Below are 27,045 nucleotides of genomic sequence, written 5' to 3'. Positions count from 1 at the left end.
TGTATCTTTCAACATAATGAGTGAGGGACCAAAGACAGAAGATCGAAATGAATTTAAATCACTAAATGTTAATTTCTAATATTGTTTTCGATCAGGGTAATTTATCTCAAATTTTAATATATTTTTATTTGATTTATATTTTTATTCAAACAAAAAGTTTAATTTGACTCATTGCTAACTTATGTTTAGGATATATAAACTATGATGATAACATAGCTGTGAATTACAATTAGACTAAATGAAAAAAAATATATATATAAAAGTTAGTCGAGATATATAACTTAGATATTGAGAGACAGAAAAAATATTTATGAAAGTGACCAGTATTGTTTCTTTGTTCTGCCTTAATTAGAATAGTTTTGATTTTAAGTTGATATTGAAAAAGGTCTCACACAAAACAAAACTGGTAAAATTGAAAAAGTTATTCAAAATATTTATAAGAATTTTTGGCAAATTTTTTCTAAATTCTATTGTTATGAGACAAAAAAATTAACGTGCAACACAACCATGACGCTTTCAGAGTCTTCAATATCACACCAATCTTAATTGAATAATATTGATTTTCTCTAATATCTTATAAGAGAATATCATAAATTAGACATTTTCACGATTAAATTGTAGTTGAGAAAAACAAAAATTGTAGTTGAGAAAAACAAGAATGTGATTAAATATATAGTATATTTCTCACAAATTTAGTGGTTTTCTTCACACAAAGTAAATGTGTACATACGTACATTGGTTGATTTCCACATACCAGTTCACACTATTTTTGGTACATATGTTGTGAACGCCTCTTTGAATGAGAGCGGAGAAAAAGATACGCATGACAAAAGGAATAACCAGTGCTGTAAAAAACATCTGTTTAGGCTAATTAATTGACCAATTAGTTGTTAGCGGTGATCAAACTGTCACAATTTTTTTCGAATAATCGACTAATTATTTCCGATTATATCTTATTATTCCCAACGATTTTCAAATAATCACTTAACGGTACCCTATCCATTCGACGAGCGCATGCATACCATTATTTACAACACTGGGAATAACACAATAATAGGAGGTGTTTTGTTCAAGTATGTTCATAACAATAATAAATAGCTAATTATTAAAAAAACAAAAAGTAAAAAAAAAAGCTAGAAAAAAAGGAAAGAAAGAAATGCATGATAATTAAGGAAACATCGATATCAATAGTATTTTTGTCTTTATGTTCACAAAGATGATAAAATCTGACCAACTTTCAAAATTTAACAATATATTTCACATTACTTTTTCAACACCAAAATTTTTGTAAAACTGACACCATTCGTGTCTGATATATAGAATATGGGAGCTTGACTCCTATTACTCATTAAAAAAAAGCACCTAAAATCTGACTAACATTCATTTTTTTTTTTTCTCAATCATATAATCAAACCAGCTTCTATGCAAATCGGTCATGAGTTCTCTAATTAATTTCATATCATTTTCCATCACAAGCATTAATTAATCTTTTGAGCTTATTACGTTGTGTTATATCTACTGTATAATGTATGTTGTGACAAGAATATATATTTTTTCTTTTATATATTGTCCAAGGAAGCAAGCTTCTTATCCTGATTACAGTGATAATTAATTAATTCATTTTCTTAAGCTAAGCATCGACCGTGATTTTATTATTTTTGTTCTTCCTAAATATCGAGCTTAAACTTAGTAATTTGTTGTGAATCATTTTAATTTCTTGCATGTATTTCATCAAACCTGGATCTAATTTGCGATTGAGAGTAGTCGTGCTTATAATCAAATAATTTAAACCTTTCTTTCAAATTTTGCTAATTGTTCAATATATATTTAACCTAGATCGAAGTATTTACAATATCGATCTGGATGTATTTACATATTTGATAAGAATTAATATTCGTAAAATCTTTGGCAGTCACTGCCAATTTCTCAAAAAAAAAAGAATTAATATTCGTGAGTTAAAATAATAAAAACGAAGAATTTATTAAACAATATAGAGAGTACAGATGGAAAAAAAAATATTCATTCCACACTCTACAAATTTGGGAAAAAAAATATTACACGAACTTTTTTATATAAACATTGATTTATTGAAAGAAGGGAAAAATAGAGGGGTGGATTTTAATTGGGTGTGGGGTCTGCTTGAAAGAGAAAGAAAGAGAGAGGAGAGTTTGGTGGGGGCAGCATATATGAGAGAGAGGAAAAGAAAGGACAGAAGGGTGAGGTTGGTGTGGCTATCCGTGTAGTAAGGATCTGTGTGTGGCTCCGTTCAATTCATTTAAATTTTTTTATTTTGTTAAAATCTTGTTTTAGGATTTTCTTTTAGATTTTGAAATTTCCAATTCATTTTTTTATATTCTATTTTTCTTTGTAAATTTCCATTGCAAATTAAATATAAGGTTTTATATAGTTGTAAGTTTAATTATTTATTTAAATTTAAATTAAATTCGTCATAATTTATGGTTTATAGTTAATTAATAAAATTTAAAATTTCAGATATAACACTTGTTATCATATTTCAAGACAAAAAATTGCAAAAAAATAAGCTCAACAAAAAAAAATATTGTCTGAGATACATTGTTATGTAACTTTCGCAGATTAAAATTAGCAATTCTACCAGAACTTGCCTTAAGCTACAAAAGTAAATGTTAAAAATGAACATTTTTTTTTACAATGCAATTTTATTTTAACAACTAAGATTGTAGTAGTGCTCCTCTGACACTCATATGAGAGAGAGTGCATAGGTTTCTAAATAACATACGTTTGAAAATTTAATTTCACTAGCTAGCACATAATAATGAGTTGGTATAGTAATATTTTTCAAAGAATTAGTACAAATACAAAAAGTAAATATAATGTTTACAAAAGTTACTTATAATGATTCAAATTTTGGTAAATACTAATATTGGAAGTTAAAAAAAAACATATAGCTATTTCTTTCAATGCACAAATAAATAAATCATTATTTCTTATATGAATGACTACTGTATCTAAAAAAACAATGACTATCAAATATTAAGTAAACTGAAAAAGACATCATTAACTGAATAATAATAACAAAGCAAACAAAAATAATGTGTAGTAATTTTATTGATTTTGTTCTAATTTAACTGAATAATATTGATATTCTCTAATATCTTATAAGGGCATAAATTAGACTTTTTCATTATTAAACTTTGGTTGAGAGAAGAAGAATGTGAGCTTCATAAATATATATTATGTTTCTCACAAATTTTGTGGTTTTCAACAAATTATATTTTTTTCATGATAAAACTTTAGTTGAGAAAAGAAAGAAGGAATGGAACTTCTTAAATATATAGTATGTTTCTTACTAATTTGGTGATTTTGACTTACTGGTTCACACAAAATAAATGTGTTCATGCGTTTGATGCGAGTAAGAAAATAGATGCATGACAAACGGGGGGTTTTTTTTTTTCTCTCTTAAGAATTTACAATTCCAGGCAACACATAAATAACGAAATGGTAGAAAATATGAAAACCAGCATAAAATATATTCATACTAATTAAACTAATTTTCATCTAATTCGAATTAGATGAACATTCTAAAAATAAAACAAATGCAACCAAATATTTACAGAAATAATTTATCTCTTAAACTTAGTGTTTTTTTTTTTTTCACGAAATGCTGTAACCCTTCCACTGCGGGATATCCGAAAAAGGCCAAAAAAAAAAAAAAAAGGTAAAAAGTTATTTGCATAATAGCCCAATAAATATACACTATTTTCCTTTTATTTTTGTCTTGATGTTATGTTTTAAGGGGTCTCATTCCTTTTTTTTTTTTTTGTCCTGTGACTATGGTCATAATAAGAAGCATGCGGAGCTCAGTTTTTGGAACCACACAAGAGGAGATGGATTGAGGCCACATAATTGAGCCGAGAAGTAGCATCAATAAAGCGGGCTGTTGAAGGCCTGGAGAGAGTTGATGCGCAAGACTGGGCTGCAGTAGTGAGTAGTGCCAGTAGTTGGGCTTTTATAAGTTTTAAGCTCAATTTTTAGGGAAATTTTTTTTATAGGTAGAAAATAGAAATTAATAGAAATGAATAGAGAGAAACAAAAAGAGTACAATTTTATTTTTATTGGTTGTAAAATCGGTACGAATTTTATCAATCTTAAAATATAAATGAGTTTAAAACGGTATACCTGACACTGAACCTAAAGGGATGGAAAAACTTTGAATTCTGAACGTACGGGAGAAACCAATGTAATATTTAATTAAAATATTACTGTTAATCTTTTTTTTGTATCGGTATGGTTTATACCGATACAAGGAGAGTAGAGAGAATCAGGGAAGGCACGGGACCCCAAAAGAAATATAAGTTAAGATTGGTAGTAGCTGTACCGTTTCAAAGTTTGAGATTTTTAAAATCGGTACAATTTTTACTGATTTTACTAATAAAAATACAATTGTACTCTTTTTGTTTTTCTCTCTTCTTTTCTATTAATTTCTACCTATAAAAAATTTCCAATTTTTAGTAAGAATAAAATTAATAAAATCACAGTGATGTACATCATTGTTTGTTTTCCTTTTATATGATAATGAAATAACGGTCGATGATCACTGTCTAGCTTAAGAAATGAATGAATTAACTAATTATTACTATACTGAGGACAAGAAGTTTGCTTCCTTGGACAAGTTATAACAAAAAAGAAGAAGACATTATTCTTGTCACTTATCACTACATACATTATATATAGTATAACGAACTGATTTTGAATAGAATCTGGCTTGATTATATGATTGAGTAATAAAATAAAATAAATTGAATGTTGGACAGATTTTTGGAATTCAAAAAGTCATTAAAATTTTATGAGTGAGTCTATGGTACTATGCATATCACGGGTTGTTACCGTGCTACGGCTCTATATTCGAGTTTTCAAATCCTAACGGTCGATCCGAACCGTTCATCTTGTTCTCCATATTAATATGTGTTTGGAGACCAAATTTTACATTTTTTGAAATTTTTGTACTATTTTTTTAGATATTTAGAAAATCACTTGATCTGAAAATTCTGGACCATCCAAAAACAGTGATTTTCAATAAATCTAAAAAAATAGTAAACAAATTTCAAAAAATGTAAAATTTGGTCTCCAAACACATATTAATATGGAGAACAAGATGAACAGTTCGGATCGACCGTTAGAATTTGAAAACTCAAATATAGAGCTGTAGCACGGTGCCAAATCGTAATATGCATAGTACCAGGGGCGGATCTACTGTAGCACAGGGGGGGTCAGCTGCCCCCCGCTGGATTTTCAAAAATAGTGCTAAAAATCTACTTTTCGGACCTCTGCCCCTCCCTGGAATTCAAATTGCCCCCCTGTAGCCCAATTTGGAATTCTAATAAACAAAACGGAGCCCATATAAACTCTGAGCGAAACAAATTAGCGGAGCCCAAATAGGCGCTGATCCCAAATAGCGAAAATTAGTTGAACCAAAATGTTTTTTTTTTTTTTTTAATTCAAAGGCAGAGGCTGCCAAGTTGAACCAAAATGTTGATTTCAAATTCCCTATAAATGTTGAATTGTTGATTTTTTTCAAGTAATTTAGGATTTTTATTATATTGATTGGTATTTTTTTTTGTTATGTTGAATTATACCCGATAAGCTATTGGGTTTGAACCCGATAAGCTATTTGCATCCGACTATTGCCCCGCCCTGACAAAAATCCTGCGTCCGCCCCTGCATAGTACCATAGACTCACTCAAATTATATTGTCAAATTTGAGGTGTTTATACAACTAATAAGTCGCAACCTTATTCTTTTATCTTTATTTTGTACATAAAAACAAATATTATTGATAGCAATGTCTCCTTATAAGGTATGTGCGTTTGGTGGAGTCTGTCAAAGATTCAGGTGGAACTGTGCACATTTTCTCTTCTATGCATGTCTCTGGAGAGCGTAAGTATACATTTATGATTTACCTCACCAACTTAAATGAGGTTTACTAGCTGTTGAGTATGTAGATAACTTTCATTGCCTCTTAAATTTAAGTTTCATATTTTTATTAAATTATGGGTTTTCTTTTCCAGAGCTGGCACAATTAACTGGAATTGCAGCTCTACCACGTACGGTTTCCTTTGCCAGAATTAGAGGATTTAGAGATGTAACCACTTGATGCAAATATCTTTCTCTTGGTTCTATTTCGAGGTAGTCCATAGATTTAATAATTTATGTAATTGTCAGAGATGTAGGAACAAGAAGGCATATAAGACTATAAAAGGAAATAATTGATATATATATATATATATTTTCTAATTTTATTGTTGTTCTGTGCTATATTATTTTTTATTTTTTTTTCCTCTGAAAAGTGATAATGAATTCATTATGAAATCCAGAAGAATCAGACATGTGCGTTGGATGAAAAATTCGGGTTAGTGGAAATAGTTGCTAACCTCAAATTGCTAACTCAACAAAATGTTGGAAATAGGTGCATGTTTCTTCATTTCAATCGCTTTCCAATTTTTAGTTTTGGATTTATCTTTTTCCTTTTGGGTGTGAAACGTTATCAAATGTACAATTTTATTTTATTTTTCTATATTGCTTTATTGGTTAGACTTACAGTACGTACTAGCTATGAATCATGAACCATTACATAATACTGGGTTTGGATCGTCATTTACTATGATATCAATCAACAACTAAGCTATTTGGAACTCAATTTTCTGATTTGTGCCAGTGATGATTTGGCCATCATTTCATCTACTATTTGTGTACATCTATGTTTATTTAATTTTCTTTCCAGGTTGGGAAAATTTTCATCTACTATTTGTGTACATTTGATTGGGAAAATTTTCTTTATGCCCATTCAAACTCTTGAAATAGCCAATTTTCTCATGATATCACTATAATATCCAATATTTCCATCAAAAAGTCATTTTCTTTCTTCCATCCCCATTTAACAATTTCATCTTCAATTTAATTATTTCAAATTTTGAATTGACCATTATGCCCTTCAAAAATTAAATGGAGGTGTTCATTAACCTTTCACTTCCTAAATCGTCAGAAGACAAGAGTGTAGTTGGAGGTGTCCATTATCTTCTTCAAAAAAGTCATCTCTGTACGCTCTAACTAATTATACAATTGTCTTGCTAATTGTTAGTTTATCATCATGTCAGGCTAATTTCTTTAAAGACTGCTGGTGCCGACAAACCAACCAAACAGAACCAGTACCGTGCGTACCAGTAAACCCGCGATTTGACAATCAGGTATGTCAATTCCTTTGTTTTCTGGATGGTCCGTAAAATCAAAGGGGTCGTGCGGGTATAGGAATCTGTCTGATGCGAAGTGACATAACTGTTTGGTGGATATCAAAGGCGGTCAAGGCACATACACCATCTCATGCTGAGGCTCAGACTATTCTGGAGGGTTTCAAAATTCTCCAAAAATTAGCAAACGGTATGGGGCTGTGTAACGACCCTCAATCGCTAATCGCAATACAAAAAGTAAATTGAACAAGAAACAAAAATGAATTTTATTGAATTGCTAAAATGGATACAATGAACAGCATGCTGGTTAATTGAGATATTGATAAAATCTAATAACTTGATACCTAATCCGACTACATAGCCTTATTCATTATTTATAGACGATGCTCTAGAATTTGGAATCACTCAAATCCATTGGTCGGATGTCTCGATTGAATCCTGACTTGCCATCTGGCACTGACGTGGATAAGAAGAGCTGTATTGTCTTAAAGGTTTTCTCAGCTGAATTCCCTGACATCGCGGGCCCCACATTGCATAGACGTAGTTCATTAACATGCGTTTCAATGGTCGATTTTCCGTAATTTTTTTCAGGCCCCAATGTCAGTGCTTCAATCGGTTTAAACGCGCTGACTTTACCCGTTCTGCCTCTTCTTCCAGTTTCACCCACAGTCCCTCCATGACCTTCACCATGACCCATGGTGACTACGCTTTCACTCACATTCTCTCCATGACCTTCTCCATGACCCATGATGAATCCTAATTATGTCGTGTGTGAATCAATTTGGATTTTCCCCAATTTAGCCTCAGTCTGTGACAGGCTGGTTATGACAAACTCAAAAGAGTTGGTACAAGCAGTTGATGAGGTCTTTCCTGGAAATATGGCAATCATGGAAAGTAAGAGTTCGAACGGATTCCAAAATGAGAGTTGCCTACTGTGATAAAATGCATGAACACCTTGTAGGGAATTTGGAAGTAGTGATTTTATTTCTCTAGATAGATGATTTTGCTGTAGGCCTACGGGTAAGAACCCAAAAAAAAAAAAAATTCCAAGTTGTTAATATCCATCAATCAACATAGACAAAGATTGGTAATATGGAGCAATTATATATTTTTCACGAAAATAGTTGGGCAATTGGTTTTGCATAATCAGGGCACCTGTGTGCCTACCAGTGTCACAGTGACATGATGTGGCGTGGTCTAATTGCGACAGTTCCACCGACAAGAAGCAAACGCTGAGTCGAAGAATGATTTTGTGTGCGCGAGATGAGGGTGGCAGCATGACCTTCTGACGATTTAGGAAGAGATGATTTCAAGCATACGAAGATGACTTTTTGAAGAAGATAATGGACACCTCCAACTACGCACTTGCCTTCTGAAGATTTAGTAAGTGAAAGGTTAATGGATACATCTATTTAATTTTTGAAGGGCATAATGGTCAATTCGAAATTTGAAATAATTAAATTGAAGATGAAATTGTTAAATGGGGATGGAAGAAAGAAAGTGACTTTTTGATGGGATATTGGATATTATAGTGATATCATGGAAAAATTGGCTATTTCAAGAGTTTGAATGGCATACAGGAAATTTTCCCTAAAAAATTTATGTCATAAGAATTTTGATTTTGCTTTAATCGAATAATATTGATATTCTCCAATATCTTATAAGGGCACAATAAAAAAATTAGACTTTTTCATTATTAAACTTTGGTTTAGAGAAAAAAGAATGTGAACTTCATAAATATATATTATGTTTCTCACAAATTTTGTAGTTTTCACCAAATTAGATTATTTTTCATGACTAAACTTGAGTTGAGAGAAAATAAAGAATGGGACTTCTTAAATATATAGTATGTTTTTACAAATTTGGTGTTTTTGACTTGCTTGTTCACACAAATTAAATGTGTGCATGCATTTGATGATTTTCATTTACCAGTTCACACTATGTTTGTCACCTATTTTCTGAACACCTATTTTGAATGAGAGTGAGAAAATAGATGCATGACAGACGGACTAGTACAGTAGTAAAATAATGTGTGATAAGGGTGCAAACGGATCAGATACTGGTAAAATTATATCCGAAACGATCTGAATGTCACTGCCAGGTTAATGTGACCCCAGGTATGCATTTCAAGGAAATCTGCTACTGGAAGTGGAGCTCTTTTTTTTTAAGTTAATCTCTTCAATTTTAGTAAGCCGCCCAACCGACTAAAGCATCATCATATAATCAGTCTAATCAGTGGCAATCATACAAGTTTACACAATTTACAACATAGCTCGTAGATCACAGAGGCCCCATAATTAACAAAAGGATCAAGCAATTCAATCATTGAACAACACCAGAAACTGTTGAAAAATTGTAAAACATTGTTTTTCTCCTAAATTATCGTCCCGCTCTCAAGCAAGGTTCAATTCAGTAACAACATTCTGAATGCATTTGGTACGGTCTTGATCTGACATAAGTTAAAAATAGAGAGAGATTGAAGTAAATCAGCCAAATTAAAGTGATATTAGAATGGAACTAGCAAAATTAGGACCGAACTAAAATAAAATTAAACAAACAGATGAATCTAATACTGTTATTTTGCAAATAAACAAGAAATCTGCTACTGGATTGAGAGAGACCAGGTCAAGTCTAAAGGATCGGAGAGGAGTTTAAAGCACCTGATCTACAGAAAGGAGGAGAGTGGCCGCGACCTAGATTCTTCCAAGGATGAGAGGGTAGCAGCGCGCAGTGCAGGATCTCGGGGACGTAGTCGAGGACAAGGTTCAGTTGAGGTTGCAGTCCAACCTCTTCTAATCCGCCTAGGGCTGCTAACGAGCCGAGTTAGCTCGAGTTATGGACAACTTGAATTCAACTCGGAAGATAGTGAGTCGAGTTGACTCGAGTTGAGATTATTGAGCCAAGCTGGCTCGCTGACTCGAATTCAACTCGCGAGTAACTCGAGTTGGCTCGTGACTCGTGAGTCAACTCGTTTAAGGTGTTGAAATGTTAAACATTTGAACTTATGATTGTTGTTATGTAATAATATGAGAAGTAAATATTGAATTAACAAACAATTCACAACAAAATGATTAAATGAAATGAATTGGGTCAACTTGAGTCAGTCACATCTAGTTGGGAAAATAAAATAGGTCAAAAATTATGAAGAAAATCATCAATCAAACGAGTCACGAGTTGTAACGAGCGAGTTCAGTCCAACTCAAACTCAACTCGTTTAACTCACGAGTTACTCAACTCGAGTCAGAATAACTCGAATTTTAAACGAACGAGTTGTTAGCGAGTTCGTTACCGAGCTGAGTTTGAGTAACTCACGAGTCGCGAGCTTTTTATACAGCCCTAAATCCGCCCATCCACAACGTGCAGCGGAGGAGAAAGGCGTGGCGCGTCTGTGCTTTAGTTGGGGTCTGAGGCGAGAGAGCGATAGAGATGAGCGTCTGTGCTGGCGCCGGTCTGAGGCGAGTGAGCGAGAGCTATGGTCACTTTCGGCTATGTGGAAAGGGCTGGCAGGAGGGTTTTGGTCTGGCGCCGAAATCGTGTTTCTAAGAGGGAGCGGCGAGAAAGAAATGTAACGGCGTCGTGAGAAAAGAGATAACGGAACAGATAAAAAGACTATTTTATCCCTAAACAACTTAAAGATGGAGGTAGCCAATCAAAGGTCAGGATTTAATTAAAACCAATTGCTGCACTACAGCCAAAATAACTTTGTTGCACTGTAGACAACCCCTTATTTATATATCCTCAATTAAATAAAAAAATTCAGAAATGTCCCACCGACCGCGATTATTGACGGTTTACTTTCTTACAGAACCGTCAAGATTCGTGATAGTTTGGATGTATCAATGGGTGGGGTTAAACAGTATAGCTCTGTTGCGATCCCTCACAATGATCATGCGCGCATTCAAAAATGATGTTAATATGACATATTGAATTTTAATATTTAAATAAATCATGCAAAATGCTGACTTTCCTCGCAAGACGTCAACTTGACATTGTACTCGGTATAGCTAGGGGTGAAAACGGAGCGGATAATACTGACACCATATCCGCATCCGTCGAATAATGAGCGGATATGAATACGGATACGGATAGTAAACGGATATTAAAATTTAAAACTAAATCCGTCTTAAACAGATACGGATACAAAACGGATAGTCCACGGATACGGATTCGAATATGGATATAAAATGAATAATGGTCGGATAATTAAGATATATGAACTTCTAAGATACAAATATTAATTAAAACATTAAATATGAATATTAATGAACTTATAAGAGATGGGAGATAATCTATTCATATAATATATATATCAAATAAATGAATAATAACAAAAGATGTTGTGATCTAGTGGTTTGAATCTTAGTCCAAAGGCTTTGAGATGAGAGGACATGGGTTCAAATCTCACCTAAGACTCCGTATCCGAATTCGGATCTTTTATGAATTTTCGATAATTATCCAAATCCGGATAATCCGGATTCGGATTATATGCAGATGCGGAGCGGATATCCGCCGAATAATCCGGCTTCGGGAGCTGCTGCATTAACTTAAAAAATAATATTTTGAGTTAATACATTTGGACTGTCTGATCCACTTTAATATCCATGCGACTCGATCCACACTAATATTAAAGAATCCTTGAATTATACTGTGGCCGAATTAGCTTCATTTAAAATCAAACAATCGAGATGCGCGTTAACTCAAAAGAAGCTCTTTTTGTTGTTTGTTGGTTTTTTTAACCTCGTCAGTTTAAAAGAAAAACGGATCAAGCGAACCATATACCCACCGACGGTTCATTGTGATTATGTATAATTCATGGCATATTCCTATTTGAGCAAGCAAATTTAAAGAATCAAATAAGGAAGTACACAAAATTTGCCAATATATATGATCTAATTTTGGTCCTTTTTCTTCGTATATAGATTCCATGGATTTGAAAGACACAAAATAAGGAAGCAATCTGCCAATCATAATCTAATTTATATTTTATTTCCTATTCAAAAGCAAAGTCATTGATTTTGATTATACCTTAATTTTTTTTATTCCTTTTATATAGAAGTTAATACATTATAATATACTATGCTTAATTAACAATAAATTGAAATGTTTAATGAACGTACAATACTATAAATTCAATTTTTAAAATATGAGTATTTTTCTATGAAAGAAGCTAGCATAGAATATATTTTTATGTGATATACATTTTAATTTTAATTTTTCAAATTCTAGTGATTAATTATGACAAGTGATCCTAAGTATGCTTAAGCAATATGTATCAATATTATTCCAGCTTGTAATTACAAAATTGTAATAAAATTATATATTCTTTGTTATTTGAAAAATAACGATCTAGCATATTAACTCATCGGTCTGACCAGTAAACTTGTGACCCGATCGAGACTCAGTTGAGTTGATGTTCGAACCAGTCCTGATAACAAGAATCGTGAAATAGGTGGGGTCTGGACTCAATGGTAGTTGGTGTTATAATTTTTGGTTAAATATATACGGTTTTTTCTTCTAGAACTAAATATAGTTCGTTTTCTTCTAATTTTTTCGAACTATAATTTGGAAAATTCATTGGCATAATCAGTCATAAAATTTGAATTAATTGGCATAAAATAAAGTGGAAAATTCATTGGCATAAAATATTAAGTTGAATTAATCTTCCATTCACTAGCATCACAGAGAAAACAAGAACATAAACATAAACTTTAGGTTGATCATACTATCAAAATATATATATTCACAAAACAAACCCTTCAATCCTCCACTTAGCCATCCAAATTTTGATAAAGTGTTCAAATTAATGTCTTCTTTTTCTTTTTTTGTGCTTCCGTATCTCTATTTTTTAAACATTAATAACTTAAAATATAAAATTCAAATATCAAAATAAAAATATTAAATTAAATTTATATCATTTTCTCTATGTACATATAAAAAATAATAATATCATACGATCGAAGTTAGTACCAACTTTTTAAATGGCCGGGCACACCTGATGATGAAAATATCTGTTTTGAATTTTTTTTTTGTTTTTTTTTTAGATAATGGCAGCAGCTGCCCAAGTAAAAATAGGCCCAATAAATAGTTATCATTTGAATTTATTTTAGTTATAATATTCATCTGATTCGAATTAAAGTAAAATGAATTCAGTATTTGAACATTCAATGTTTGTTTTCATAATTTTTTTTTTCTATTATTTCATTTAGAATTATCAAAATATCAGTATTTGTATAACAAATGATAATTATTTATTGGGCCTATTTTTGTTGCCTAGAATTGTAAATTCTTAAGCGGATTTTTTTTATAATTATCTGGTATTTACTTGAATAATTTTACAACGTGAATTAATTAAAATATAACTTATTCTGTGATTTTGTTACGTATAGAAGTCTATTTTTCCAATAAATCAAGCTTTACCATCATTGTGTTTGTTTGTCATGTATCTTTCATCTCACTCTCATTCACAATTAAAGGTGTTTAGAACATAGACGAAAAAAATAGTGTGAACCGGTAAGCGAAAACCATCAAATGCATGCTAACATTTATTTTGTGTGAACCGGTTGGTGAAAATCAACAAATTTGTGAGAAACCTACTATATATATTTAAGAAGTTGACATTTGTTTTTTCTTAGCTAAAGAGTAATCATGAAAAGGTTTTTATTTATATTGTGTCCATATAAGATATTAGAGAAAACTAATTATTCAATTAAGATCCACACATTTATTTAGAATATTAAACAATGATGTAATTGGAGATAAAATTAATTCTCATAATTACCTCTATTAGTTTTTTTTATTCATCAACTTCATTTACTGTGAAAATATAGTTTAATTCCAAAAAAAAAAATTAAATAAATAAAAATTTAGTATAATCAAATATAAAATTGAGATACAAGTTTCAAACTCAGAAACAAAATAATAAAAGTGCATTTCAACTTATTAGCCAACTTTAGTTAAGTAAATGATATTGAAAGTGAGCCCGCTTATCAAAATATTATTCACTATGTCAAGTACAAATTTGAATGAAATAAATAAAGAGAAATGTAAATGTGGTGTACTCAACTCAACCCAATCAATAATAATTAATTTTGTGACATTTTGGGTATTTAAGAAGAAATTCAACTTCTGAACATTCTGTTTTCTATTGTAGTAGTAACTGAATCTGCATTTGTAAATGTTAAAATTTCAGTAATAAAAAATCAATAATTAAAACAAAAATTAGACCAAAATATATCATATTTAATGAGAGGTTACCATGTGTTGTGTACGCACTTGTGTGTAGCAGGAGTGGAACCCATGGCTTTCAGTTATGAGAATTTTTTATTCATATAAAATCAGGAGGGCTGAAACTAGGATTTGAATATAGGGGGCTAAAATGTTCAAGTGGGGGTAATATGATAGGATTTAAAAAAAATTATAAGGACCATTGAGTATGTAAAATTTTCAAGTAGGATAATGTGATAGTTAAAGGTGTTTATCTGAATCTCTTTCATATTTAAATGATTTTAAAGAACTTTGTGATTTGTGAAGGTTGTTATTAATCAATATTTATCACATGTGAAATTAGTTCAGAATTTTATTATCAAGACTTCAAATTTCTGTCGAAGTTTGAGTGTTCGAGTTGTTTTTTTTCGTCTTGAAATAAGTGTCTAATGTCATTCTTTTAGAGATAATTTTATTTGTGTAAAAATTATAAATAAAGAAATAAATTATCATTTTAATAACATAAACGTAAAATTACTTTTATCTCAAAATTCTAATGAATAATAATTTAAATATTACAAACAAACACAAAGCTCAATTAAAATTGAATTTCGTTGTTTTCTGTAAATTTTGCGCAACTCTTCTCATGAAGATTGTTTATTTGCTTTTTTTTCTTTTTGATGAACTGGAGATGTTTCGCTAAGATTTGGTTGGAGATTTCTTTCTTTTAATGACAGATTTTTTTTCTCTCTATCAGAATGAGGGCTTTCCAAATTTCAAAAGCAATAAGTTTCTCTATTTTTTAATATAGATGATGCGGAAACCTAGGGACATGATATGAAAAATGCGGGTAGGAACATCAAGTTTGCTTTTCAACTTTTATGCTTAAGTTCTTATAAGTTTGTATTATTACATGGGGGTTGCTATATATAAAATGTAAAATTCAGATGACCTTCTAACACTTGGTAAGAAAAAATTGAAATGATAGGGTGGCTTAGCACCCTTTAGGTCATACTATGTTCTGCCCTTGTATAAGATGTTGTAAAATAATAAAGAAAAAAAATAAGAAGAAGGCATTTGGTCTAGTAGCAAAGGCACATGATTTTTATGTGAGAAGTCATGAATTCGAAACTTAGATGGAGGAAATTCTTTGTTGCAAAAATAAGGATATTAAATAGTTGGGTAGCTTGACCTCCAATCCTTTACTCAAAACCTTTTAGGGCTTGTTTGGCCTCCAATTGAGAATAGACATGGACACAGAAAATTGAACTGAAAAGTACTGTTTCCGTGAAAAAAAAAAAATTCAGTGAACTAAATTTTTTTTTTCTCATAAAAACAGTAATGCAGCCAATCAAGACCTTAAGAAAAATAAGAAAAAAATACCTAAATTTTTATGAATAAAAAAATCGGTAAAATTTTTATCTACCCGAACTTTTTTTAATTCTTTTTTATTTAATCAATGCACTCTACTGGGCAAACCTGCGGCTTATACTAATTTCTTTCTTGGGCTTTGATCCTTAATTTGTTTCAAATTTTATGTTTTTTTCGTGTAACAAGTCGTGTTAAGTCTAATACTGACCCGTTACACAAGAAGTGTTGAACAAGTGTCACAAAAAATCCTTTTGTCTTTTCAAGTGATTAAATAAAGAAGAAAAAAATTAGATAGATAAGATTATTACATATCGATAAAAGTTCTACCGATTCTCCTTTACATCAAAAAAAATCAAAACACTCTCTCTTTTTATCTTTTTTTTTTTTTTTTTTAATAATAATTTTGCAAATAAAAAATTCTCTCCAGTCACAACACCACGCAAGTCCACAATTTCTTCTTGATCAACATGAAACAAAGATTGTCGCACAAGTAGACATCCTTTGTAAAAGTTTCATAAGAAGGATAACATCTTAAATCGATTAGTAGATAATGAATTGGATAAATACTTCCTTCAAACTTCTCCACTGAACCAGAATACTGTACATTTCAAAAGTTTCAGATATGAAAAATTTGACTTTACTTATCAAGCCCCTGCCCTTCTCTGTTTTTGTTCAACTGATATGGAAGGCCAACCAATTTCTGAGTTTTATTTGGTCCCTAGCAAGCATTTAAATGAAGGGATTTGGATTTAACTGGGTATCCAGCTTTCTGATTTAATTGAATATCCAACGGAAGGGAATTTTGGAAGGAACTAGAATTTGATTCCATTTTTGGGTAGCTGGTTGTGTGCCTTACATATATAGGAATTAATTCGTTCTTGAATTGGGGTCTTCCAATTTAGATGACATCCAGCGCAGAAGAAAAAAAAAAAATTCAAAACAGTATATGAAAAAGCAAGAAACTGAAGTAGTGATAAAATGTAAAAATACATTACCTAACCTATCTGATGGCTTATCGCCTTATCCTAATCAAAATAAGGTTTTCTTCAGAGGCAGATCTTGGATTTTCATCCGAGAGCAAAAAAATAACAAATCAGATTTAAATAACTAATTAAGTTCAAATCCATTAACTAATTAGGTACTAGATAAAAATAAATAAAAAACAATGCTCTGACTTATAATTTATAATACTCTAACGTATAGTTCTAATTCTCAATCATAATTCAAAAACTTTATTTTAATTTTAACTCTAAAGTTCACCCGAATTACAAATTTGAATTTTAGCGGGGGATACAAAAAATTTCTGGAGGAGCATAGTCTGTCAAAACCGATATATCTCCATAAAAATTTAAAATTTGCCCCTAGTTCTTATCCATTACATGATTCTTAAAATAAAGACTTAAAAGATAGTTGAAACCCCTGACCTGCCTTCTTAGTTACATATCAGTCATAAAATTTGGTTGGCTAAGTATAGTTTTTCTTCTTCTAAATTATTCGAACTATAATTCGGAAAATTCATTGGCATGATCAGTCATAAAATTTGGCTAATGGCATAAAAAATCAACTTAAATTAATCTTCCACTCACTAGCCCTCACCGACCATCACAGAGAAATCAAACAAGAACATAAACGCACACATTAGCTTGATCATACTATCAAAATATATACATTCACAAATTAAACAAATCCTTCAGAAAATTTAAAAAGAAGTCATGCTGATGGCAGGTCGTTGAGAGCTCTCAGAGTTGTTCTTGGCCTCTGAGTAGAGCAAATAATAAAACTGAGATAGTATGGCTGTGAAGAAAATAAAGGAAGCAGCTGCAGCAAAAACACCTTTTCTCAATGTTTTGCATGATAGTGTACTGTCCTGGTAAAGGGACATAGTGTGATGCGAATTCCTTACTGATGCAGCTAGCAAGCAGATCTCAGCTATCACAAAAGTTATCCTGATTTATGTAAATCACATGAGATTTATATTAGTAACTCTTCTGGAAATTAATTTAGAAGAAAAATATTTTGGGGTTAAACTATCAATGTGGTACATCAGTATGCACTGGTATTGGCTTGTAAAATTCAAGTAATAGCCACCTAGTATGGTAATCTTATTGATTTGGGATGAGCTCAATGTAATCTGTTCCTTGTAATTGCACATTTAAGACAAATTGAGGCTCAATTTATTGAAAAAAATTATAGAAAAATATAGATAAAAAATTATATCTTGGGGTCAAATCTGTATTCACTCATCAATGCAGTACATTAGTATGTACTGGTAAATAGGTGATCAGTTGAAATTTACAGAACTGAGATAGTGTGGATCTAGTTAGCATGAATTCAAGAAAATTGTAAAACAGTTATTTACCAGCAAGCAATGAAGCATATGCCAGACCAAGTCCGATTTTTACCGGGAGGAAGTGGCGGGCCACAACAGAAACACCGGCTTAAGACCATGATAATGGCCTGGCTGAGCAGTAAAAACACAAGCGCAACGATACCGTAACTTGTTGAGACATTGGCACTGTAAAAGCAGTACGAGTCCCCATTGTTCTGGTTTATTTCAACAGTCGCCTGAAATATCAACTAGAACAATTATTAATTGCGACAGAGATGTGGTCATTAAAAATTTTCCCTGATTATATATTTTAACCTTGATTTAATTAGCTGAATGTGCATAAATAAAAGATGAAGTACAGTCCATTAATTTTTTCCTTGTCTTGAATCGAAGGTCCAGAAATATACTGATCAATTGCTGATACAATACCAAAATTCAAGATTAATAGTGTCCATCATGAGAATGCCAGTATTTAAAAATGGATAGCCTTATAGCTAAATAACAATGAACACCAGGACCTATAACTAAAGGGAAAACAGTGCGTCCGATGGGTATCAGACTCACTACTTATGAGTTTTATGGGCTTCTCTGCCGTTCGATTTGCTTCAAAATCCGTGCATGCCACTTTAATCTCTGTGCGTTCCTGCTTTAATATTCGTGCAGATCAAGTGTGCACGGATATTAAGGTGAATCAGGCAGCAGAAGAGCCCATGAGACTCAAAAGTGAGTCTTATGCCCATCGGATCCACTTATTTCCCATAACTAATTAAAACGGTTACAGTGATAACAAGTTTATTTGACAATTAATATATACAACACACACTTGTCAAAATAAAATAAAATAAACTAAAAATTATAAATATATTATCTACTATGTACACGAGTTGGGTATGATGAAATTTAGTATAGTTATAAAATTAAACAGTCATCTATCAAACAATTTTAAATATGAATGATTAATTAGTTTTATCAACACTAAGGCATGACATATTACTGATTCATCAGTTCTTGAATTACACCAATTTTGATATACATTAAATTTAAATGATGAGCATATCTAAATAATAAAATATATTTACAATATTTTATTTTGAGATTTTGATAAATGATAAATGATGAAATCTAAGTTGTGGCGGTTGTCAAAAATAAATCCGTTGTCAATATATCCCTCGATCCTGAAGTATGACTAGATATCTCATAGTATATCATATACTTTTTGTTAGGAATCTTTATATCAAAAACTCGAAATTAAGTTTTTATCACAAATATGAGGAGGTTACAATACTTCATATTTTATATTTTTGTTTTCAAAGTTCAAACTATTGATCTGAATTGTTCAACATGATATCCATACTAAAATATATTTGGAGACCAAATTTTATAAGTTTTGAATAAAAATAGTAAAAAGTTTCTAAAAATTATAAAATTTGATACACAAACATATTTTAGAATGAATATCATGTTGACTATGCGGTTCAGATCAACAATTTGGACTTCAAAATAAAAAATAAAAAGTAAAAAATATGAGATAGGAGATATGATAAGATATAAATAACTCTTCTCGACAGATATTTACATTTCTTAAATAATATTTTCCTTCAGTTAGGACTTAGTGGTTAATAACCGGTGCAGTTTATAATGCATTAATTATTCTTTTGACCGGTCAATGACGTAACTTCATTCAGGATCTGTTCGGCTGACAAATGGGAATGGGCATAGGAATTAAACTGAAAAACATTGTTTCCGTGGAAAAAAAAAATTCGGTTGAACTGAATTTTTCAACTGAATTTTTTTTCCCACGTGAACAGTGATTCGTCCGAACAGGCCCTCAATGCTATCTGTTCTGGATAATGCGGGAATACAGTGAAATAAATGTGTTCTCCCCAATGGATTATGAGTTATGAGTTATGACTCATGTATCTTCTTATTCTCTTGCAAGATGTGAGAAAAATAATAATTAAATAAACATATGGTATGTATTATTTTTAAAAATATTACATCAACCTCTACTACAGACGAACGCATCTGTATGAAGAAAAATGCTGACATAATTTGGGACCGCAAGGATAGAAAGTTTCTTTCAGATTGGCTAACTCCGGATAACTTCTTTCTGTTCACTTTATTTTTACTCATTTAATTTATGATTAAATTTCAGATTTCAGTACATAATTTCCAACAAATTTTCTGATTTTTTTGAATTTTTAGTGTTTTGACTACTTCCCGCCCCCCGTTCCAAATCCCCTAAAGTAACCCAATATTTGGGTTTTGGATCGAAACCGTCAAATTCAAATCCGTTGCTCGAGATTACTTCACAATTCGAATTCGTCTCTGTGATGTGTGCACTCCAAAAGTCAAAGATTGAATTACTTCACTTGATCTGAACTCCCCCCGCCCCCCTCCCCTGTTTCTCTTCTTTTATTAAATAAAATAGGCTGAGAAGTTTGCACGATCATTTTTTTACATATACGTTATGAAAATTTCAACAATCCCATGAAAATCTTGGTACTACACCAATTGAGATAAAAAGTCATTGACTCTTACACTGTAATTGCAGTATTACATCGAGCAAAAGATAAATTTAATGAAACATTAGAGAGAAAGTGAGTCTGACCTTACTGCGCCGTTGCTCAGCCACAATAGCAAGAATAAAGGCCAAGAGATCAAAGAGAGCAACACCAATTACAACAAATATAGAAGCCATGATGAAGATTAGATCAACTATATCTCAATTCTCTGAAGAAAACACCAACCATAAACCAAGTCACAAACGAGAGAGAACGAGAGTTGGTAAAAAGGAAAGGAGGAAAGGAGTACAGCACTAAGCCAAAACGTGAAAGAGACTACTATCCAATTACATAAAAATGAGAAATATTATATGAGGAATCAAACTTATCGTGCTGAAAACATTTGCTCATGATCAGTGCTTATTTTAGAGGATTTAAGTTGGGGACCAGGAATCAGGTACCAGGCACTGATGCTATGTATTATATATATGAAATAATTTTATAAATTTTTTTTTTTTTTGTAAAAGTTCAGAGAAAAATATTCTTGTCTTAATTTGTTTTATTTTAACAAAATATTTTTATGGGGATGTTGACCCACATTCGTCACACGAAACAAACCCAAACTTGATTTATTAAATTAATCAAACATTAATTTCATGAATTAATTCGATCATGAACTCAATCAAAGTTTGAAGTTAATCCATTGAACTAAATTAACGTACATTGGTTCATGAATTATATTCCTAAAAAAAAACATTCCAATATACAAAACCCAATTTGTGAGATTATCCGAACATATACAAGTCAAATTCATGAAATTAATTATTCATTGGTTTCATGAATTACACCATCCAAAATATATCCAAGTTCTAAGAAAGAGATTCTCTGGGGTACACAAAACTGGAGATTCCAATCTGGGCAGCATTTTTTTTAGTGAAATGACAATTCGAGTACCTTATCTCTTTAATAAAATGACGATTTGCAAAACTGGGCACCTCCAGTTAGGCCAAACTGGAAAAGAAGAGAGGGGAAGTGGCAACTTGATTGAGCAAAGTATTTTCAATTGGGCCCAAACCGCAATAAGAAAATGCTAAGGAAAAGAGAGGCCTGTTTGAATCGGAATAAAAAGAAAAAAAAGTGGGCCTGTTGAATAGAAAAAGAAAGTAAAACTGGGCGCATCCAGTGAAACGGAAAAGAGAATGACTGGGCAGGTTCTGATTGGCTTAAAACCCAATTACATTCTGAGATTATCCGTTTAGACTCGGTTCACAAAGACGCTACAAATATACTGAGCACGGTTCATGTGTACCAAGCATAGATACTGACCCCAAGAAGGCTATCTTCTTCTTCTCCAGTTGTATTAGCAAAACGAAAAGGAAACAAACCAAAAAAAATTCAGATTAAATCAATTTATCTAACACATTTAGACACATTTAATATATTTAGTCTGGTCACATATTTGTTACAAAGTTTCAGTATTTGTTATCATATAATTGACTAACATATTGTTGTAAAATTCTGAATTGAAGCAAAATATGCGGCAGAATTCTTGCTACAATGTTGTCACTTCTTTTTTATAATAAACATAGTTATAACATCTTAAAATGATCAAATAAATTAAGTAAAGTCTTCTAAGCACACGAAGACACATGAAAACGTGCTAAACTTGACACGTGTTTTTACATATTTTATCTAATGTTGTTTAGTATGTTCAAAGCAGATTTGAATAGGTGAAGACCAACATGCGTCAAGTTTAGCACGTTTTGAGCTCCAAAGAACTTTAACTCCACTCTATAAATACACCCCTACCTCTTCACATGGTTGATTAGAACATTCAACTCGGTTGTGCCATATTCTCTTATCTATGCTAGTCAATTGGCTTTCAATTCAGTATTTTCGTACTTCATAAATTCGCAAAAAATCACGGCTCTGATATTCAACTCAGTTGTGCTACTAACCTTCTCGGCTGCATTTCACGGCGTGAATGAAGATTATGATGGGTCATTCGATCTGTCGCACAAGTATTATGTACTTGGTTTTGTGTTAACACTTGGTGCATCAGCCACATACTCTCTGATCCTTTCCTTAATGCAACTGTCATGCAAAAAGGTGATAAAGAGAGAAATCTTCTCGGCTGTACTTGATATGCAAATCTATACCGCCCTTGTTGCCGCGTGCGCATCTGTTGTCGGTCTATTTGCAAGCAGTGAGTGGACAAGATTGAAAGGGGAAATGGAGGGGTTCAAATCCGGCAAGGTGTCTTACATCTTGACATTGGTGGGGCCGGCCGTGTCTTGGCAAGTTGCTTGAATTGGTGTGGTGGGTTTAGTTTTTGTAGTCTCCTCCCTTTTCTCGAATGTGATCAGTACACTGGCTTTGCCGGTTATACCAGAATTTGTTGTGATTTTTTTCAAGGACACGATGGATGGGGTGAAGGTTATTGCTATGTTGATCGCAATTTGGGGCTTCACATCATATGTGAATCAGCATTATGTCGATGATATGTTAGTCAGGTTTAACTTTTTTTCTCTTTTTTTTTCGTTTTGTTTTTAAGATAGGTGTTTTTTTTTGTAATTAACTTGAATCCATTAATCACTTGTTCCTAGTGTGCCCTATAGCCAATAAGATATGGTCATTAATTGCTTATTATAAAGGCTTTACTTTTTATTGTACAAATATGCAGGAATTGTGAGAAATTGACAGGTGCATACCTCTAAAAGATTATAATTTAGTAGAATTGATTAGAAGGGCTGTGTTATGGTCTTTGTGGTTAGAAATAAATAGAATCATCTTTAGAACATGTCAAGTAAGAAATATAAAGGGTATTGGTGCACAGATCTTATCTACTGCACATTTTTGGTGTAAGAATCAGAAATATTAAGTAATCTTCTGTGTTGTTTGACTAATTTGTAGAACATATAATTATTAAATTTTATAGTTCCTCTATTGAGATATGTGCAGGTAAACGCAAGTCAACAGTTCATATCATGACAAGTTGACGTAACAAGTCGCGTCCGAATGTTAAAGAAAGTCAAAGTGTTTATCATGGCAAGTCCGAACGTGACCAGTTGCACAAGATAATCTATTCTATGCTCTCCTCGAGCTACAAGTAATTACTTGATGAATATGATATGATAGAAGATTCACACGAGTTATTTGAAATGTCGGATATCAATAAATGTGCTGAATTATATTATATGAAGATTACGGAAGATCAATATCATGAAGATTATATATGAAGATCACACTATACCATTTTGTGTTGTAATTTTATTTATGTCTAAAATATTGTAAAGTAGATATGAGGTCGCGACTGCCTGATTCTAGTCGTTGCATACCTAAAAATTCAAATTCAAAATATGAATTAATTCGGCATGCTACCTGGCAAATTCTAATTCTGCAAATTTTGAAATTTGCCTCAGTCGTAGTGAAAACTTTATCACTATAGGTGTGACCTAAAACATTATAATTGTTTCTCTATTAGGAGATTCAAAACAGCCACTATAAATAGAGGGTCGGTTCTTCCTCTAAAATTTACACATAAGTATAACATTTGCACCTCCACTTTAGAAATCCTTTGAAGTTTAGTCAGTTCATTGTTGCTTGTACTTAAACCATTTATAATCCTTTCCAACAACCTAAATTGATCCAAAGTGAGATTAGAGTGAGAGTAGTGATTGTCTAGACTTAGAGCCTGCGAGCTCTCTTATACCGAAGCATGTGTGCTCACCTTTCTTTCTTTTGAGTTGTTGCGCTCAACCTGTCGTTTGTGTGGACCGTAGGAGTGTTGTCTCGTACCGGTTATAACTTGTATTTCTTTCTTCATTGGGTAATAAAAATGCGCACCTATTAAGGTTTCGTTGCCTCAGAGACGTAGGTCCTTCAAAAACCGAACTTCGTTATACTTCTGTGTCACACCTTCTAAATCTATCTATTTACTTTACTGTACTTTATATTTATTTATTCATTTTATATACAAGTTTTTGATTCCACCAAGAACTATAGTCTAACATACACGTACACTTAGATTTAATTTATACGTTAGATACTTAGAGCATCTACATCCCTGAAACTATTAGAGTTTCTAATCTGACGTGGCAGTTTCTAATCCAGTTTCAGGGATGTGGGAGAGTTTCTTATTTAGAAACTATGCAGGAAAGTTTCTTATTAAGAAACTGTTTATAAACTCTAATTGGCCAAATGATTGGCTCAAATTGTTTCTAATCCAGTTTCTAATCCAGTTTCAGGGATTAGGGAGAGTTTCTAATCCAGTCTATGTTGGCCAAATGATTGGCTCAAATTGTTTCTCCTTTTTAATTTGTTGCTGACGTGGCTTAATAGAAACTCTAAAATGAGTTTCAGGGATGTAGAGGTTAGAAACTTTAGAGACCATAATTTCTAAAAAGTAGTTAACAGTTATTTAGAAACCCTTTTGAGTTTCAGGGATGTAGATGCTCTTAGTAGATAGAGTTTAATTTTAGATAGACATATTCATCCCCCTCTAAGTAATACTTAGTAGATAGAGTTTAATATTAGATAGATATATTCATCCCTCTCTAAGTACCTCTAAGTACCATAGGGACAACAAATTAAGTCTACTCACAAGGAAAAAAAAAAAAAGACAGAGAATAAAAATTCATCCTTCCATAAACACTCCCATATAGCTTTAATATAATTAATGAGTTTTGAACAAAAAAAAAATGAGAGATGAACCAAATATATTTTTTCATTAATCGGGTCCTCATACTTTTAAAACCAGTTATTCAAGTCACTGAAGAGGCTGTTATGTGTTCTAATAATGACAACGAAGATCTGCATGGGTTGAAACTTTTCAATTGATTTGCACTCTATTTTAGATTATCTTTATGTTTGTTGATCACATTTTGTAACTTGTTATAGTCCGTCTAAATATTTTGTATGATTATTTTGTCTACATATTGCGTCTATATATTTAGAAATATTATGTCTAAATATCTCATGTGAATATTCAGTCTGAATATGTCTAAATATTAGAAAATTTTATAAAATGTCATTTTTTTCAAGAGAAATTTATATATATCCCCATCAAAACTTCTATTTTTAGATATATCTCATCACAACTCTAAATTTAGTTATATCCCATCAAAACTAAATGTTTTTATTTATATCCCCATTTCTTCACAGCATTCTTTTAGCATCGATTTTGTTTTTGAGACCTTACAGGGGCTGGATGATACAAATAGGAGCCAACAAAAAGCATTGATTTTTGTAAAAACTAATCATTAAACTATACAAAATTGGTGGCAACAAATAGTTTTAAATTTCAAGAGGTTAAATGAAGAAATGGAGATATAAATAAAAATATTTAGTTTTTGATAGAGATATAACTAAATTTAGAGTTGTGATGGGAATATATCTAAAAAGAGAAGTTTTGATGGGATATATATAAATTTCTCTTTTTTCAAAAACTATCAAACAAGATACCTCTCTTATAAAAATATTGACAAAATGCTCTTGTGAGCCTCAATTTACCTCCATCTCCTCCTTCCTGACTTAGCAGATTTTCATTTAGGGCGTTAGGTGCGGGATGAAAATTTATGAATACGGAAACTCACAAATTAACTTAGAGCAATTCATATTTATGAATATGCACGAGAATAATTACCCCTACAAAATGAGAAATGTCATTCGCTATTGCAAAATTCTGTAATCTGGGCCAGGCTCAAGTCCACAGAAGCTTGTTTTATGGGCCCAATTGAGAGAGCCTTCGTAGCAGCACATGTGAATTCTCTCGTTATTACAAAGTTGACACATTAATCCCGGGTCCCGCGGTTCGGAGCAACTCGTATCATCTAAGGGAAAAAAAAATTGTGTTTAGATCCAGACCAGCGTCTAATCAGAATCCGAATGGATAATAAAGAGACCCCCATACATTCCGTCTCAGGCCGGATTGGTCCGGATTCTGATCGGACGGTCATGATCTAGACAGAATTATTCTGTTACCTCAGAGGATATGGATTCGCTCAGTTCGGAGTTTATTTTCCTGCACCGACCATTCTCTCTCTCTTTGCCAAGTTACCGACGGCGATCAAAACCTGGTTAAAGGTTTTAACAGAGCGGTTAAAGGATATGAAGAGACACCATCCAAAAATGGAGATTCGAATCTGGGCAGCATTTTTTTTAGTGAAATGGCAATTCGGGTACCTCTTTAATAAAATGACGATTCGCAAAACTAGTCACCTCCAGTTAGGCCAAACCGGAGAAGAAGAGAGGGGAAGTGGCAACTTTGATTGAGCAAAAGTATTTTCAGCTGGACCCCAAATGAAATAAGTTACCGAAATTTTTATTAGTAAAAAATAAATAAAAATATATCGACAATGAAGAATGATTTTGCGGAAATTCGAGATATAATAAGAACTTCATAGTTCATAACGTC

The 27,045-nt window shown here is 32.0% G+C and overlaps 1 protein-coding gene, 1 long non-coding RNA gene and 1 pseudogene across 3 annotated transcripts; 2 read left to right on the top strand and 1 right to left on the bottom strand.

Annotated features, from left to right (window-relative positions):
• The first annotated feature begins 5,833 nt into the window (after positions 1 to 5,833).
• Positions 5,834 to 6,292, top strand: LOC144550281 (uncharacterized). The gene is made up of 2 exons (XR_013510250.1): positions 5,834 to 5,916; positions 6,048 to 6,292. It is a non-coding gene; the product is annotated as an uncharacterized LOC144550281 (long non-coding RNA).
• An 11,121-nt stretch (positions 6,293 to 17,413) lies between these two features.
• On the bottom strand, positions 17,414 to 21,045 carry LOC144549014 (uncharacterized). Of its 2 annotated transcripts, XM_078297777.1 has the most exons (4): positions 20,738 to 20,980; positions 18,157 to 18,362; positions 17,701 to 17,743; positions 17,414 to 17,615 (listed from the first exon to the last, which is right to left on the bottom strand). In XM_078297777.1, the coding sequence occupies exons 1-4, from the start codon at positions 20,825 to 20,827 to the stop codon at positions 17,508 to 17,510; spliced, it is 447 nt and encodes a 148-aa protein (XP_078153903.1). In that variant the 5' UTR covers positions 20,828 to 20,980; the 3' UTR covers positions 17,414 to 17,507. The 2 variants fall into 2 exon arrangements, with proteins under 2 accessions (XP_078153903.1, XP_078153893.1); XM_078297767.1 differs by having other exon boundaries at positions 17,414 to 17,743; positions 20,738 to 21,045.
• Positions 21,046 to 21,601: 556 nt separating this feature from the next.
• On the top strand, positions 21,602 to 23,204 carry LOC144567307 (putative purine permease 11 pseudogene; annotated as a pseudogene).
• The last annotated feature ends 3,841 nt before the right edge of the window (positions 23,205 to 27,045 follow it).

Source organism: Carex rostrata, chromosome 2 (genome assembly GCF_964058835.1).
Source record: "Carex rostrata chromosome 2, lpCarRost1.2, whole genome shotgun sequence".
Taxonomy (NCBI): Eukaryota; Viridiplantae; Streptophyta; class Magnoliopsida; order Poales; family Cyperaceae; genus Carex; species Carex rostrata.
This window is presented reverse-complemented; position numbering and strand designations above follow the sequence as displayed.